Source organism: Octopus bimaculoides, chromosome 2 (genome assembly GCF_046866305.1).
Source record: "Octopus bimaculoides isolate indiv1 chromosome 2, ASM4686630v1, whole genome shotgun sequence".
Classification (NCBI taxonomy): Eukaryota; Metazoa; Mollusca; class Cephalopoda; order Octopoda; family Octopodidae; genus Octopus; species Octopus bimaculoides.
In genome coordinates this window covers 188,870,736-188,885,831 of record NC_142929.1, presented here as the reverse complement: position 1 = coordinate 188,885,831, position 15,096 = coordinate 188,870,736, and the positions used below count along the sequence as shown (strand labels likewise).

General features: G+C 40.6%; 2 protein-coding genes across 4 annotated transcripts in view; one reads left to right on the top strand and one right to left on the bottom strand.

Annotated features, from left to right (window-relative positions):
• LOC128247056 (uncharacterized) overlaps nucleotides 1-14,174 on the bottom strand; it is a 55,123-nt gene extending 40,949 nt beyond the window's left edge. Inside the window, exon 1 of one of the 2 annotated variants that reach the window (XM_089348224.1) lies at nucleotides 14,053-14,174. Coding sequence is in view for 1 of the 2 variants with exons in the window: in XM_089348221.1 (XP_089204347.1) it covers nucleotides 14,049-14,079 (31 nt within the window). In the remaining variant the exon portion in view is untranslated. Of the gene's footprint in view, nucleotides 1-14,048 lie in introns of both variants that reach the window. The other variant, XM_089348221.1, reaches the window with a different exon arrangement.
• Nucleotides 14,175-14,390: 216 nt separating this feature from the next.
• LOC106874823 (uncharacterized) overlaps nucleotides 14,391-15,096 on the top strand; it is a 31,330-nt gene continuing 30,624 nt past the window's right edge. For both annotated transcript variants that reach the window (XM_014922703.3, XM_014922702.3), the window contains exon 1: nucleotides 14,391-14,606. In XM_014922703.3, the coding sequence (XP_014778189.1) occupies nucleotides 14,526-14,606 (81 nt within the window). In that variant the 5' untranslated portion in view covers nucleotides 14,391-14,525. The remainder of the gene's footprint in view (nucleotides 14,607-15,096) is intronic.

Genomic DNA, 15,096 nt, shown 5'->3' with positions numbered 1-15,096 from the left:
CTTTTTTGACACAGCTGTCCTCATGTCCGCATCCATATGCATCACATGATCTTACCAGTGCAGTCTTCTCTCTTGCACACATCTGATGCTTCTTATGCCCAATTTTATGCATACTAGCTTCATTTCTTTCAAGCTTACGCATGTTTTCTGCAGTCACAGACCACGTTTCACTGCCATGCAGCATAGCTGTTCATACACAGGCATCATACAATCTGCCTTTCACTCCAAGGGAGAGGACCTCTGTTACCAATAAAGGTAGAAGATCTCTGAACTTTGTCCAGCTTATTCTTATTCTCGCAGCTACACTCTTGGAGCATTCCCCTCCACTGTTGACTTGCTCACTTAGGTAACGGAAGCTATTAACTACTTCTAAGTATCTTCCCAGACAATTGAGGAACTCTATTTTTCTGTACATTCTTGTGTTTATTGTACCTGTACATCTTCCATAAACAAAGACTATCTTATCCGTTAACCTTCCTCTGATATTGCTGCACCACTTATGCATCTATAGCTTTCACTGGGTACACCTAATTGAGTTTCTACCTACGTCTTTTCTACATACTGAGCAGGGTCATCTCCCCAAAGGGATTTGGGATTTGTCTGCTTTCCTACTTACTAAGACTTTGGTCTTTGCTAAACTAACTCTAAGACCTTTTGATACCAGACCTTGCTTCTGCACCTGAAATTTCTTCACTGGTTCTGGTAGTGATTCAGCTATAAGAACAAGATCATCAGCATAGAGGAGCTCCCAGGGGTAGCCCGACCGAAATTCCTGTTATTGCCTGGAGGACTATGATGAACAGGAGGGGGCTGAGAACTGATCCTTGGTGAACTCCTACTTGTACACTGAATTCATTGCTATACTCATTGCCAACCCTAACTTTACTGACAACATCCCTGGACATGGCTTGTATGGGTCTCACTAACCACTCATCTGTCCCTAGTTTCTGCATTGATCACCAGAGAAGGGATCAGGGGACTTTGTCAAAGGTTTTCTCCATGACAACAAAAGCCATGTACAAATGTTAACCTTTGGCTAGGTACTTCTCCTGCCAGGAATATAGCATCAGTGGTACTTTTCCCAGGCACAAAACCAAACTGTATCTCATCTAGACTAACTCTCTTCCTAATTAGTTGGGCTACACCAGTCATTGGGTATGACTCCCTCATGTTTCTTCCACTGGAAGAAGCTGGTATTTAACAAAGATACAAAACTACATCCTTGTAATGTGGAGAACAAAAACAATCTCACATTCTGAAATTGAGAAAAGTCTTGCATCTTTTTACTGTTCTTCTAACAGATTGTATTTGTAATGAATGTATGTATGTGTATGTACACACATACATACAAACACATGTGTGAATGAGTGCATGTGTGTGTGAGTGTGTGAATGAGTGCGTGTGTGTGTGTGTGTATGTGTGTTTGCGTGTGTGTGTTTGTATTTCCTTGTTTTGACATCATGTGATAGTTGTAAATGAGTATATGAGTGTCATACAACTATTGTTTTTCATTTCCAATGTTCTACAAAAACATGTCTGGCTATGGGGAAATATTACCTTGCCTAGAAAGAGGTGAATGTGGGTGACAGCATGGTCATCCAACAGTAGAAAATCTCTCTCAATAAACTTAATGTATTTCATGCAAGCAGGGAAAAATAGACATTCTTTTCTACCCTAGGCACAAGGCCTGAAATTTGGGGAGAGGGGGCCAGTTGATTAGACTGACCCCAGTATGCAACTGGTACTTAATTCATCGACCCTGAAAGGATGAAAGGCAAAATCGACCTCAGCAGAATTTGAACTCAGAACGTAAAGACAGATAAATACCGCTAAGCATTTCGCCCGGCATGCTAACGATTCAGCCAGCTTGCAGCCTTTAACATTAGGGAAAAGCAGACATTAAAACAATGGCGATGATATGTACACACACATGAAAAGAAGCCTCATAAATATCCTCTAATGGGTAAATGCTGTTTGTCTTTCATCATGATTGAAGCTTGTAATTTTCAGTAGAATATGTGGGAGGTAAAATATTAGGTCGTCCCATAAATAATGCGGTTTTTTCAATTGCTTGAACTAAAAGTCAGAAGAGGACGGGATAAATTACCTGCATCAACATGCTATAAAAACAGGTAGTAATTTTACCTTTTACTTAGTGCAGGTTTTGAAGAGTGTAATTCGATTTTAACAGTTATTTTTTCATAGTTATAATGGAAATGACAAAGGAGCGTATTCAGCATATTTTGCTTCATGAGTTCAATAAAGTCAATAACGCAATGGAAAGTGCGAGGAATATTAATGCAGTTTATGGGGATCGGACGATAAGGGTAAGCGAGTGTCAACAGTGGTTCCAGAAATTTAGAGCTGGAAAATACAGCCTAGAAAACTAGCCTCATCCTGGAAGATCTGTGGAGCTTGACAAGGATGTCCTGCAAACCCTGGCGGAACAAAATCTCATCGTAACTATTGAGGAATTGGCAGAAAAGCTTGGATTTGGTCATTCAACCATTCATCAACACTTGTGTGCCATTGGAAAAGTCAGCAAATTGGGTCCAATGGAATCCTCACAAAACTTTCTGAGTCTAATAGCATGAAGAGAGTGAACTTGCAAGACAAGGCTCCTCAACTGAATGGTGAGCAGTATTGAGGGAAGTTGCTTTTTACCTGGTGATGAGAAGTTAAAGTATGATAAATGAACAGGAATAAGTGTCTTGCTGTAGGGGAGACACACCATTAACTCAGTTGTAAAAGAGAGATGTGTTAAAGGAAGGTGAATATAAGTGAAGTGAGATAGAGGATTGAACAGGGTGGATATTTTGCACCTTTGCTAGATATTTTCAGCATTTCAACAGCTATACTTGATAGAGATGTTGCTTTTCTCAATTTCATACCTTTAATGGCATTTTGGTGATACCACTGTCCATTTCAATAACTATTGGGTTGGTACATAATTATTGCAGCTGTTTTTCAGCAAATTTTATTCAACAAAAATAAGAACAATATTTAACAAAAACACCTTTAAATGACAGTCTGACCGTCTGCCAAGCAAATGGGAAGCAGTAATTGAAGTAGACGGTGAATATGCTCCGGAATAATCATTTAAAGATGTTTTTGTTATATGTTATTGTTTTTGCTGAATAAAATTTGTTGAAAAAAGCAGCAATAATTATGCACCAACCCAATATAAAATGGTGATGTACTATTTGACCAATGTATTTTATATATTGGGTTGGTGCATAAGTATTGCGACTTTTTTTCAGCAAATTTTATTCAAGAAATACAATAACAATATTTAACAAAAACATCATTAAATGATGGTCTGACCATCTGCCAAGCAAATGAGAAGCAGTAAGTAAAGTGTAGATGGTGAATATACCCCAGAATAATCATTTAAAGATGTTTTTGTTACATGTTGTTATTGTTTTTGTTGAATAATTATGCACTAACCCAATAGTTCCCCAGTGCTTGGGACAGTTCTTCCAATAGCTCCCTATGTTTGGGACAGTTCTTCCACCCATACATTTTCCACAATCAATAACCTCTTGTGATAACGTTTCCAACCTTCATTTTTCTCATTGCTCCCTAAACAGGTCTTCATCTACACTAACATTCTGCGTTGCAATCCAGAATACTTCATGTTTCTGATCTTCTGTTGCAGAGAAGTGGTAAATCTTCTGCTTTTGATTTCTCTTTGAGTTATCTTTTATCTTTTACTTGTTTCAGTCATTAGACTTTGGCTATGCTAGAGCATTGCCTCAAAGAATTTTTAGTCAACTGAATCAACCCCAGTACTTCTGTTGTAAGCCTGGTACTTGTTCTATTGGTCTCTTTTACTGCCAAACTGCTAAGTTACAGGGATGTAAACACACCAACACTGGTTGTCAAACAGATAAACAGACAGACACACACACACACTCATTTTATATATATATATATACATATAAAAAGGAATACAAAAAATGGGACAAGAACACAAAACATCCAGACAGCTAGATGATACAAAAAAGGGACAACAAAACATCCAGACAGGTGATACAAAAAAGGGAGAAGAAAAATCACAGACGGGTCATTCAAAGTTTTCTTTCCTCAGTCGAGTTCCAGATTATCTTCGCAATTTTGGCTGGTTATACTCGAGATTGCTCCAATCTGGCCAGCCCCAAGGAAAAAACTAAGCTAAGAGCATTAGATTCTTTGGAAGAAAGTAGCGAATGTATACAAAAACAAGGACAGAAAAAAAACGGAATTGCAAAGATAATCTGGAACTTGACTGAGGAAAGAAAACTTTGAATGACCCGTCCTTGTTTTTTCTTGTCCGTTTTTTGTATCCTCTGTCTGGATGTTTTGTTGTCCCTTTTTTGTATCATCTAGCTGTCTGGATGTTTTGTGTTCTTGTCCTATTTTTTGATTTCCTTTTTATATACATATTGTGGTATACTTTTTTACTTGTTTCAGTCATTTGACTGCAGCCATGCTGGAGCACTGCCTTTAGTTGAGCAAATCGACCCCAGGTCTTATTCTTTGGAAGCCTAGTACTTATTCTATCGGTCTCTTTTTGCCGAACTGCTAGGTTACGAGGATGTAAACACACCACCATCGGTTGTCAAGCGATGTTGAGGGGACAAACATAGACACACAAACACACACATACATATATATGTATACATATATACGACAGGCTTCTTTCAGTTTCCGCCTACCAAATCCACTCACAAGGCTTTGGTCGGCCCGAGGCTATAGTAGAAGACACTTGTCCAAGGTGCCACGCAGTGGGACTGAACTCGGAACCATGTGGTTGGTAAGCAAGCTACTTACAACACAACCACTCCTGCGCTTTGGTCTCTCTATATATACATACATACACACAATGGGTTTCTTTTAGTTTCCATCTACCAAACCCCCTCACAAGACTTTGGTCAGCTCAAGACTATAGTAGAAGTCGCTTGCCAAAGGTGTCACAGAGTGGGACCGAACTTGAGAAAGAAGCTTCTTACCACACAGCCATGCCTGTGCCTTCTCATGTAGCTTCTCTCTCAGTTACTTCATAGAATCTTTTGTTATCCAATTTTCTTGTTCCTTTCCTCTCTTGCATGCTTCTTAGTGACTTCACTGCTGCTGGAGCTATATAAAAAGTACCCAAACCACAGGAAGGGCATCCAGCCACAGAAACCATGTCAAAGCTGACACTGTCCTGTGGCTTGCTGAATCCTGTGGAACTGTCCAGCCCATACCAACATGGAACACGAACATTAAACGATTTCTTCTCTCTTTTCATGGTTGTATTTTAACTCATATTGCTCAGCCGAAAGTCCTGTAGCACCATCATGTTATCTTATGTTTCACTGATATCTTGCTCCAGCCATGACAATGGTCTCTGGCTTTCAGCAGGTTGTATTGTAAAAACTCCTTGTTGTCCTCTGTGGCCCTAGGTTATCTACCTCCATCTTCTCCTGATGCACATATTAAAAAAAAATTGAGAATAATCAAAAACATGTATTCTAGAGAAGGAGAGTGTGGTAGGGCACCCAGCTGTGGAAACGCTGCCAGATCGGATCAGAGCCTGGTGCAGTCTTCTGGTTTGCCAGCCCTCAGTCAGACCGTCCAACTCATGCCAGCATGGAAAGCGGACATTAAACGGCAACAATGATGATGATGATGATGTATTTATTAGGAGAATGTTAGGATGTCTCACTTACCACACTCTCCTTCTCTAGAATTTCTTTTGCATTTCAATCTGTTTAATTCTTATTCTGAAGCCATTCCCCAATAACTAATGTTGAGGGGTATATTCTTCACTGGGGAAAGAGGTAATATTTACAGCCTTCTACTCATACCATTTCCTGGTGAGAATGAAATCTTTGTGGCTCTGTTTGAAAGGGGAATTTAATGGCCGACTGCTTTCTTTAGGTTTGTGTTGCAGTTGTTGACTGTTAGTTCATTTACATCACAGAACTCTATGAGACTTGATTCCAATTCATTCCCACAATCATAACCATAGCCACCATGTATTCTGCAGCAGCCACTGTAGTGCTATCCAACATGCCCATTGAGATCATCATTCAAGAAAATAATGTAACTAGAGGCACAGGAGTGGCTGTGTGGTAAGAAGCTTGCTTCGCAACCACATGGTTCCTGGTTCAGTCCCACTGCATGGCATCTTGGGCAAGTGTCTTCTACTATAGCCTCAGACCGACCAAAGTCTTGTGAGTGGATATATGTATATGTATGTATTTGTGTGTCTGTGTTTGTCACCCCACCATCGCTTGATAGCCGATGTTGGTGTGTTTATGTCCCCGTAACATAGCGGCTTGGCAAAAGAGACTGATAGAATAAGTACCAGGCGTACAAAGAATAAGTTCTGGTGTCGATTAGTTCGACTAAAGGCAGTGCTCTAGCATGGCCACAGTCAAATGACTGAAATGAATAAAAGAATATCATCTATAATTAGCCCTCCTATGTAGAAGGCAAATTGCGTCTGTGGCCCAAAACTAAAGAGAGCTAAATAGCATGACTATAATACATCTATAACGACTATTTGCCCTGGTGATGTTTGATCAGAGGTTAAGGATGGATGAGAATTAATTCTGTAATTCAATCATTCTTTTGTTCTGGTCCCAAGTTGGATCCCAGCTGTTGGCCAATTTGTCCCAAAGTTCTTATCTTGATGTAAAATTAACGAAGCGAATGTCATTTATCTCCCTCTTGATTTCTGACATCATCTGACAAACACCAACCAAGATGGCATGAATCAGCCAAACTTTACCTGCAAGAAACAGCAACCCAAATCCTTTTAAATCAGATCCCAATGCTGGATGTTCAAGAACCAAATGAAGGGCAGATTTTCAATCCTAGGATCATCCTGATTCCAAAAAGGTATAATATATCAATATAGAACAAATGTTGACTGAGATACAGGGGTCCCAGACAGACAGAATCTCACTTTTATGGTTATAAATTGAAGGCATGTGGGCTGAGTGGCTATGGTGTTGCACCCATGATCTTGCAATCACGGTTTCAATTCTCAGACCAGGCAGTGAATAGTGTGCTTGAGTAAAACACTTCATGTTCACTCCAGTTGTAAATGAGTAACCATGCAACAAACTGGCATCCTGTCCATGGGTTAATGTTGTGGCTTCAGTCACTTGTATGCCCAGGAAACCAAGTAACCAGCCCTAAGGGTTCTAGGCCTAAAGACAACAGTATCCAAGAGTTGATGAAGATTTATCATTAAGGTGGCTCATCAATGGGTCTTATTCTGGCTAAGAAGCTCCCAGAATAACCTCATCTACTACTGATTAGGCTTACCATTATTTTCAGCTTTAAAACCGACCAGGGTTTGAAGAGGTATAACATGTAGGTTATGTAATGAGGGAGAGCAAGCCTCCTATGTGCAGTAGTCAGGGGCCTGGAGGATATTTCATTGCAAATATATTAATATAACTGCTGGTGTCATGCATAAAAGCACCTGTGCTGGTGCCACATATAAAACACTCAGTACACTCTGTAAAGTGGTTGGTGTTAGGAAGGGCATCTAGCCATAGAAACCATGCCAAAACATACAACTGGAGCCTGGTGCAGCTCTCTGGTTTGCCAGCTCTAGTCAAACCAGATGTTAAATGACGATGATGATGATGATAGCTGCATGTTTTCTTAACCGAAGGAAGTTCCTGGCAAATGCTGTAGTGATACATGGAATCTGATACGAATGTATGATTTTTTATCAATTACAGAAACAGATGTACGAAACAGGTACACTTTACTTGACAGTACAAGCATGCAAAATATTGTCAAGGAGAACAAGAATGTTTAAAGATAAATTAAACTAAACACGTTTTATTGTCAAGTAATATTTTATTTTATCATCCATACTTTCATATTTTTCATTTGAAATTTTTCAAAGTAATTCAATGTCATATTTGATTTTGTCAAGAAAATTCTGAAAATCTTAATGGAATATTAATCATTAAAGCGGCGAGCTGGCGGAATCGTTAGCACGCCGGGCGAAATGCTTAGCGGTATTTCGTCTGCCGTTACGTTCTGAGTTCAAATTCTGCTGAGGTCAACTTTACCTTTCATCCTTTCGGGGTTGATAAATTAAGTACCAGTTACGCATAGGGGTCAATCTAATTGACTTAATCCCTTTGTCTGTCCTTGTTTGTCCCCTCTGTGTTTAGCCCCTTGTTGGCAATAAAGAAATAAGGAATATTAATCAGCAGAAGGTCCCTAACTGTATCTTCTGCCATATTGCTCTTCTCTTCCAACCACATTATTACAGAAAATACTTCTTTAACTGGTGCAGAAGTACCGAAGTGACAAAGAATGTATTCTATTACAGTACTACTAAGAACTTTTTACTAACGTGTGTCTAACACAAACAGGATATGTTGTTCATCATCATCATCATCATCATCATCATTTAACGTCCGTAGTCCATGCTGGCATGGGTTGGACAGTTTGACTGGGCTGGCACTCTGGACGCCCTTTCAAATGCAAACCACTTCAAGAATGTAATGAGTGCTTTTACATGTCACTGGCATGGGTGTCATTTGCTTGACACTGGGGTGTGTTTACGTGCCACCAACATGGGTGCCACTTTGTATGACACCAGTATCTGTCACAACTGCAATTTTGTTTGGCTTGAGGGTCTTCTTTTCAGCATGGCTCAATGCCAAAGGTCTTGGTCACTGCCTCCATGAGGCCCAACACTCAAAAGGAACTCAGCCGTTTTACCTCCGTGAGGCTCAACTCTTGAAAGGAACTCGGCCACTTCGCCTCTACGAGGCCCAACGTCCAAAAGATGTTCTTTACGTGCCACCAGCACAGATGCACTTGGCTTGACGGATCCTCTTAAGCACAGTATATTGCCAAAGGTCTCACTCACCAGTCATTGCCTCAGTAAGGCTCAAAGTTCAAAGATCATGCTTCACCATCTCATCCCATGTCTTCCTAGGTCTACCTCTTCCACAGGTTCCCTCATCAGTTAGAGATTGGCACTTCTTTACACAGCTGTCCTCATCCATATGCATCACATGACCATACCAGCACAGTCATCTCTCTTACACACCACATCTGATTCCTCTTATGTCTAACTCTTCCCTCAAGATGCTTACACTCTGTTGAACATACAAACTGACATTGCACATCCAGCGAAGCATACTGGCTTCATTTCTTTCAAGCCTACACATGCCCTCGGCTGTCATAGCACATGTTTCACTGCCATGCAGCATAGCTGTTTGCACACAGGCATCAAACAATCTGCCTTTCACTCTAAGAGAGAAGACCTTTGTTGCCAGCAGTGGTAGGAGCTCTCTGAGCTTTGCCCAGCTTAATCTTATTCTCACAGCTATCTACTACCTCTAGCTTGCCACCCTGGCAGTTGATGGAGTCTATTTTCTGCACATTTTCAGCATTGATTGTACCTGTACATCTTCCACATACAATAGCTTATTTCCCTGTTAACCTTCCTTTGATGTTACTGCATCTTTTATGTGTCCAAAATTTACACTGGGTGCATTTTATGGAGTTTCTACCTACACCTTTTCTCCAGATTGAGCAGGGCCATCTACCTGAAGGGATTTGTGATATGTCTGCTTTCCTACTTATTAAGACTGGGCTTTGCTAGGTTAACTCTAAGGCCATTTAATTCTAGACCTTGCTTCCACACCTGAAACAGGGGCAGCCAGTCTTGAATTCCTCTGTTATTGCCTGGAGGACTATAATGAATAAGAGGGGGCTGAGGACTGATCTGTGGTGGACCCCTACCTCCACTCGGAATTCTTCACAATACTCATTGCCCACACTCACCTTACTGGTATTGTCCCTGTACAGGGCTTATACAGTTCTTACCAACCACTCATCTATCCTTAGTTTCCACATTGACCACCAGATAAGGCACCGGGAGACCCTGTCAAAGGCTTTCTCCACAACAACAAAAGCAAAAAAACAGAGGTTTATCTTTGGCTAGGTATTTCTCCTGCAGTTGCCTTACTAGAAATATAGCATCAATGGTGCTTCTCCCTGGAACAAACCCAAACTGCATCTCATTTAGACTAACTCTCTCCCTAATTAGTTGGGCTATGAATCTCTTCATAACTTTCATCACCTGATCCAATAATTTGATACCTCTGTAATTATTTCTATCTAAAGTATCACCTTTACCTTTGTAGTAGACAATTTGTTGACAGTAAAAACCGATAACACTGCCTAATGCACGTTTGTACATTATGTGTGTGTGTATAGATGGATGGTTGGATGGTTGGATGGATGCATGCATATCTGTGAAATTCCAGGTATAAAAGTAAAACCTGGAATCAAAAGGCCTTAAAGTTAAATTAGTAAAGACCAAAGTTTTAATTAGCAGGAAAAGAGACAGGATACTAATCTCTTCAGGAAAATGACCTGTTTAATATACAGAAATTGAACAAGTTGTACTCAGTGTAAACTATGGATACATAAGAGGTGCAGTAGAACCACAGGAAGATTAACAGAAAGTAGATTTGGTTTGTGGAAGGTGCATAGGTTCAATAAGCACTAAAAGCCTAAGAGGATCCTTAAAGGCAGTAAATAGTATAAGAATTGGATGATATTGTGTGTTGTCCTGTAAGACAATAGATAGAAGCAACGTTGTTTGTTTTTTTTTTGTTTGTTTTTCAAGCCATGTGGAGTCAGGCGAAAAGAGAAATCACTGTTCCCTCGTTTGTTCTTTTCTCGGCCTCAGTTGGTGTTGAAAGAAACACGTGGGTGAGAGAAATAAGCGGCGGCTTGTGTCATAGTAGTTGATGGTTCAGTTTCCAGGCTGTATGGTATTTTTCTCCGGGGTAAGAAAACTGTTGCAGTTGGGTGGGTTGTTCCATTCCCTCGTCTCTTGTGTTGTTGTTTTTTTTTTACGTCGTCTCTTCATTTTTGACGAGTTGTTAGGGAGATAATTTCATGTTCGTACTAGGGGTCACCAGTTATAAGAATTGGATGTGTTGTATGAGAGATTCCGTATCACCTCGGGGGTCACCAGTTATAAGAATTGGATGAGATATGACGGCTCGGCCATCTCTCCCCAGTTCTTATATTAATCATTGAATCCAGAAATACAACAACACGAGAGATAACGGTAACAACAGATCAATAATTTATTCTAGGTTGGTGTAGAGCCTTTTCATTCCTGGGTGAACAGGCATGCCGCTAGAATACCAAAGAAGCTTCGACCACATGTCGTGGTTGAGTTGGGACAGCTTGGAAGAACGTCCTGTCACAACGACCGCTGGATGGATAAGAGATCGAACGCTATTTCTTTCTCTGCACCTGTTGCATTGCGCATGCGTGCTCGGGTACTTCCGCTGACGGCAAGTCCCTTGCACATGCGCAATGGCACTTCCCAAGATGGCGGCCACACGCGCCACTACAATAGTTTCTATTATATAAGTGACCTTATTAACAATGGAGAGTGGTGTACTGAAACTATAGTTATTAGAATAAGAACTGGCTGGAGAAAGTTGAGAGAGCTATTATCTCTGTTGATAACAAAAAGGTTCTTTCTCAGAGTGAAGGGCAAATTGTATGATGCTTGTGTACATACATCTATGCTACATGGTTGTGAAACTTGAACTGTGAATGCAGAGGACATGCAAAGACTAGAAAGAAATGATGTACTTCATCAGTGTACATGTATGAAAAAGTACAAATGTGAAGAGAAAAATTTGGCACAAGTGGCATCAGATGTGGTGTGCAGGAGAGAAGATTGTGCTGGTATGGTCATGTGATGCAGATGGATGAGGACAGCCATACAAGGAAGTGCTGAGGGTTAGATGTGGATGGAACCTGTTAAAAAGTGAGACTCATGACGACATGGGAGGAAGTAGTGAAGACTGACCTTAAAATGGTGAGCCTCTCTGAGAAGATGACAAAGGATCAAGATGAATGACAATATGCTGTGCTTGTGAAGGCTGCCTGTCCAATCTCAACAGCACTGCCATTCTGGCAAGCCTCACCACTTCTCAGAACTCGTCTTCAAACACCCATCCCTCCAACCTTGTATTCATTTGGGTGCCACTTGCATCCCTTCTACTGTTCCTTGTCACTTCCTCCTCTCTCACCCACTCCTATTTCCTTTCCTTCACTCCCCCACCCCAAACTGATATTCACTCTTTGCTGTATCCAATTTAATCTCCATTTCTAATCATTTGTCAAACTAGTTTCACTCCAGCACATTTACATACCCACTCACATGGGATGAGGTGGTGAAGCATGACCTAAGAACATTGGGCCTCACAAAAGGCAATCACAGAAGACTGGGACCTTTGGAGATAACACTGTGATTGAGAAGGCCCGGCAACTAAAGTGAGATCACAGCCACACACGTCCAGTCCTGTTAAGAATATTCCTGATGCGTGGGGCGATATGATATGCTTGAGAAAACCTGTTGAGTCAAGTAAAACCAATATTGTAGCTGGGGCAGGTGGCCCCTGGCTGATGGCACGTAAAAAGCACTATCCGAACATGGTCAATGCCAGGTCCACTTGACTGGCTCCTGTGCCAGTGGCACATAAAAAGCACCATCCGAAAGTATTCATTGCCAGGCCCACCTTACTGGCCCCAGTGCCGGTGGCACGTAAAAAGCACCAACTGATCATGACCGATGCCAGTACTCCCTGACTGGCTCCTGTGCCGATGGCACGTAAAAAGCACCAACCAAACGTGACCATTGCCAGGCCCGCCTTACTGGCTCCTGTGATGGTGGCACATAAAAAGCACCCACTACACTCTTGGAGTGGTTGGTATTAGGAAGGGCATCCAGCTGTAGAAGCTTAGCCAGACCAGATTGGAGTCTGGTGCAGCCATTAACTCTCCAGACCTCAGTCAAACCGTCCAACCCATGCCAGCATGGAAAACGGACGTTAATCGATGATGATGATGACTCACCTTTTCTGTTCTTTCATCCTATTTCTGTGTTACATATTCACCTTGACACTATCTCTCCTACTCTCTCTTTTTCCCGATGGGGAAGTCATATGTTCGTCTCTTCAGTAAGTCCCTTACTCCTGTCCTTTGACCATTCTTTCATATCTCTCAATAGTATACCCCACTGACATCGCAAGAAAGCACCCAGAACACTGTGAAGTGGTCGGCGTTAGGGAGGGAAGGCATCCAACTGTAGAAACCATCCCAGCAAAGAAAAAGGGACGTTAAATGATGATGATCACACACACACACACCTATAACGAAGAAGGTTGTATTGAATAGCATACAAAATGGATTTTTGATTTACTGAAATTATCACCGCTTCTAGATGGCAACTGGGACCAACGCCAAATATAGAAGGAAGATAATCTCAAGAATCAAGAATTCTAAAGATGTTTTGGTAAATCTTGGGAAGTACACCCGCACGACTTTCACTAAGAAAAAAAAAAAAAAACTCGGATTTTTTTTGCGACACATTACGAGGTCAGGGTACTTGATTCCACGCAAAAGATCCGAGTTTTTTTTTTTCTTAGTGAAAATCGTGCGGGTGTACTTCCCAAAATTTACCGATGTTTTCAGAATGTTTGTCTTAATAGCGGTAAATTAGAAGAATCGTTAGAACGTCTGAGAAGTCTAACCATATTTAGTTACTCCCCTTTATATTCTGAGTAAAAGTATTGTTGAAGTCAAGTTTGGTTTTATACCCTTCTCAAGCCGATAAAATAAAGTACTAGACAAATATTGGAGCTCAATTAACTCGATCATCTTCCCAAATTTGATATCCTGGGTAGGAACTCGGCGAAAAGTTGCTAAGGCGAGACAAGACTGTATTAGAACTCCTCATAATTCAAGAGGTCGTAAGTTGATTTCCTTAGGGAGGGAATCACTAGCCACAAGCCCCATATTAGACCTCAATACCAGCGTACAAGTCAAACATCACTCTTATTTGATTAGGATCTGAGCGTATGTTAGCCGACGATATGCTGGCGTGTTCACACACGCTTTATCATATGTAAATGAAAATAAAATTTTAAAATCACAAATCATACGCTTTCATATACTTTCATAGAACATTTAAGCTAAATTAGACAAACGGATACCTACAATGCCAGCATCTCCGTACAAAGCCATTCTTGGTTCCGATTGAGACGAAAGTTATGTTCAAAAATAGAGAAACAAATTAAATCTCCATGACAACGCAGCAGCGATACGACAAATGTTGACCATCATGCAGAAATATCATTGGTAGCTATTTGATTGGCTGAATATCAATATCGTAGCTAAGCTATATAAATAATTTATTTGAAATAATACTGATTTATAACTGATTTTTAAAAAATTATTTGATTTATTTGGATGTGGTTTATCGGTAAAACGGGAGGAAAATACGAAAGATATTTTTATTTGAAGGGGCCTCGCAGTTTGCACATGCGCACGGTGTTAGTATGTGTCTGCTGAAGAAAGCTTCCGGGTAGACATCGCTACTGGAAGTTTTCTGAAAGAATCCGAGCTTTTTCTTTTTTGATGTGGAAGTAACTGACCGTTTGGTTGCTTCACCAGCTCAACATATCTCGACGATGGCAGCTCTATTTGCTTGTACGAAATGCCATAGCAGGCATCCATTCGAAGAACTTTCTCAGGGAGAACAGTTATGTAAAGTAAGGAAAAACCAGTCTCAGACATTTCACACTGTTTCCAATCGTTTTTTAATTAAAACCCTTTTTCTTCAGATTTATTCATTTCTCTTACAATCTACCAAATCCATTTCTCACCACGATGTTTTAATTATCTAAATATCAAACCTCAATTGATCATCTTTTATATTTACCTTTTCCAATGTCTAAATCCTCCCTGATTCAGTTTTACGCAGTATTTCGCCTCAAATGGCTCAATCGTCTTTTCAAGCGAATTCGTTGCCATTTGTTGTTTTCCCATCACTTAAAAACACGCTTCGTCTTTAAATTTACATTGGTTTGTTAGTCTAAATGATGCTGTTGGACATTATTCATGAATTGAAGGTTATATTTCCTTGATCGTATCAGAAATCGTGTAAGGATAAAGATGAAAAAAATTCAAAAATCCTCCCCGATCGTTGTAAATAGCGCCTAATCTCGCCATTGACTGACTTCACTGACACAAAACCACCGA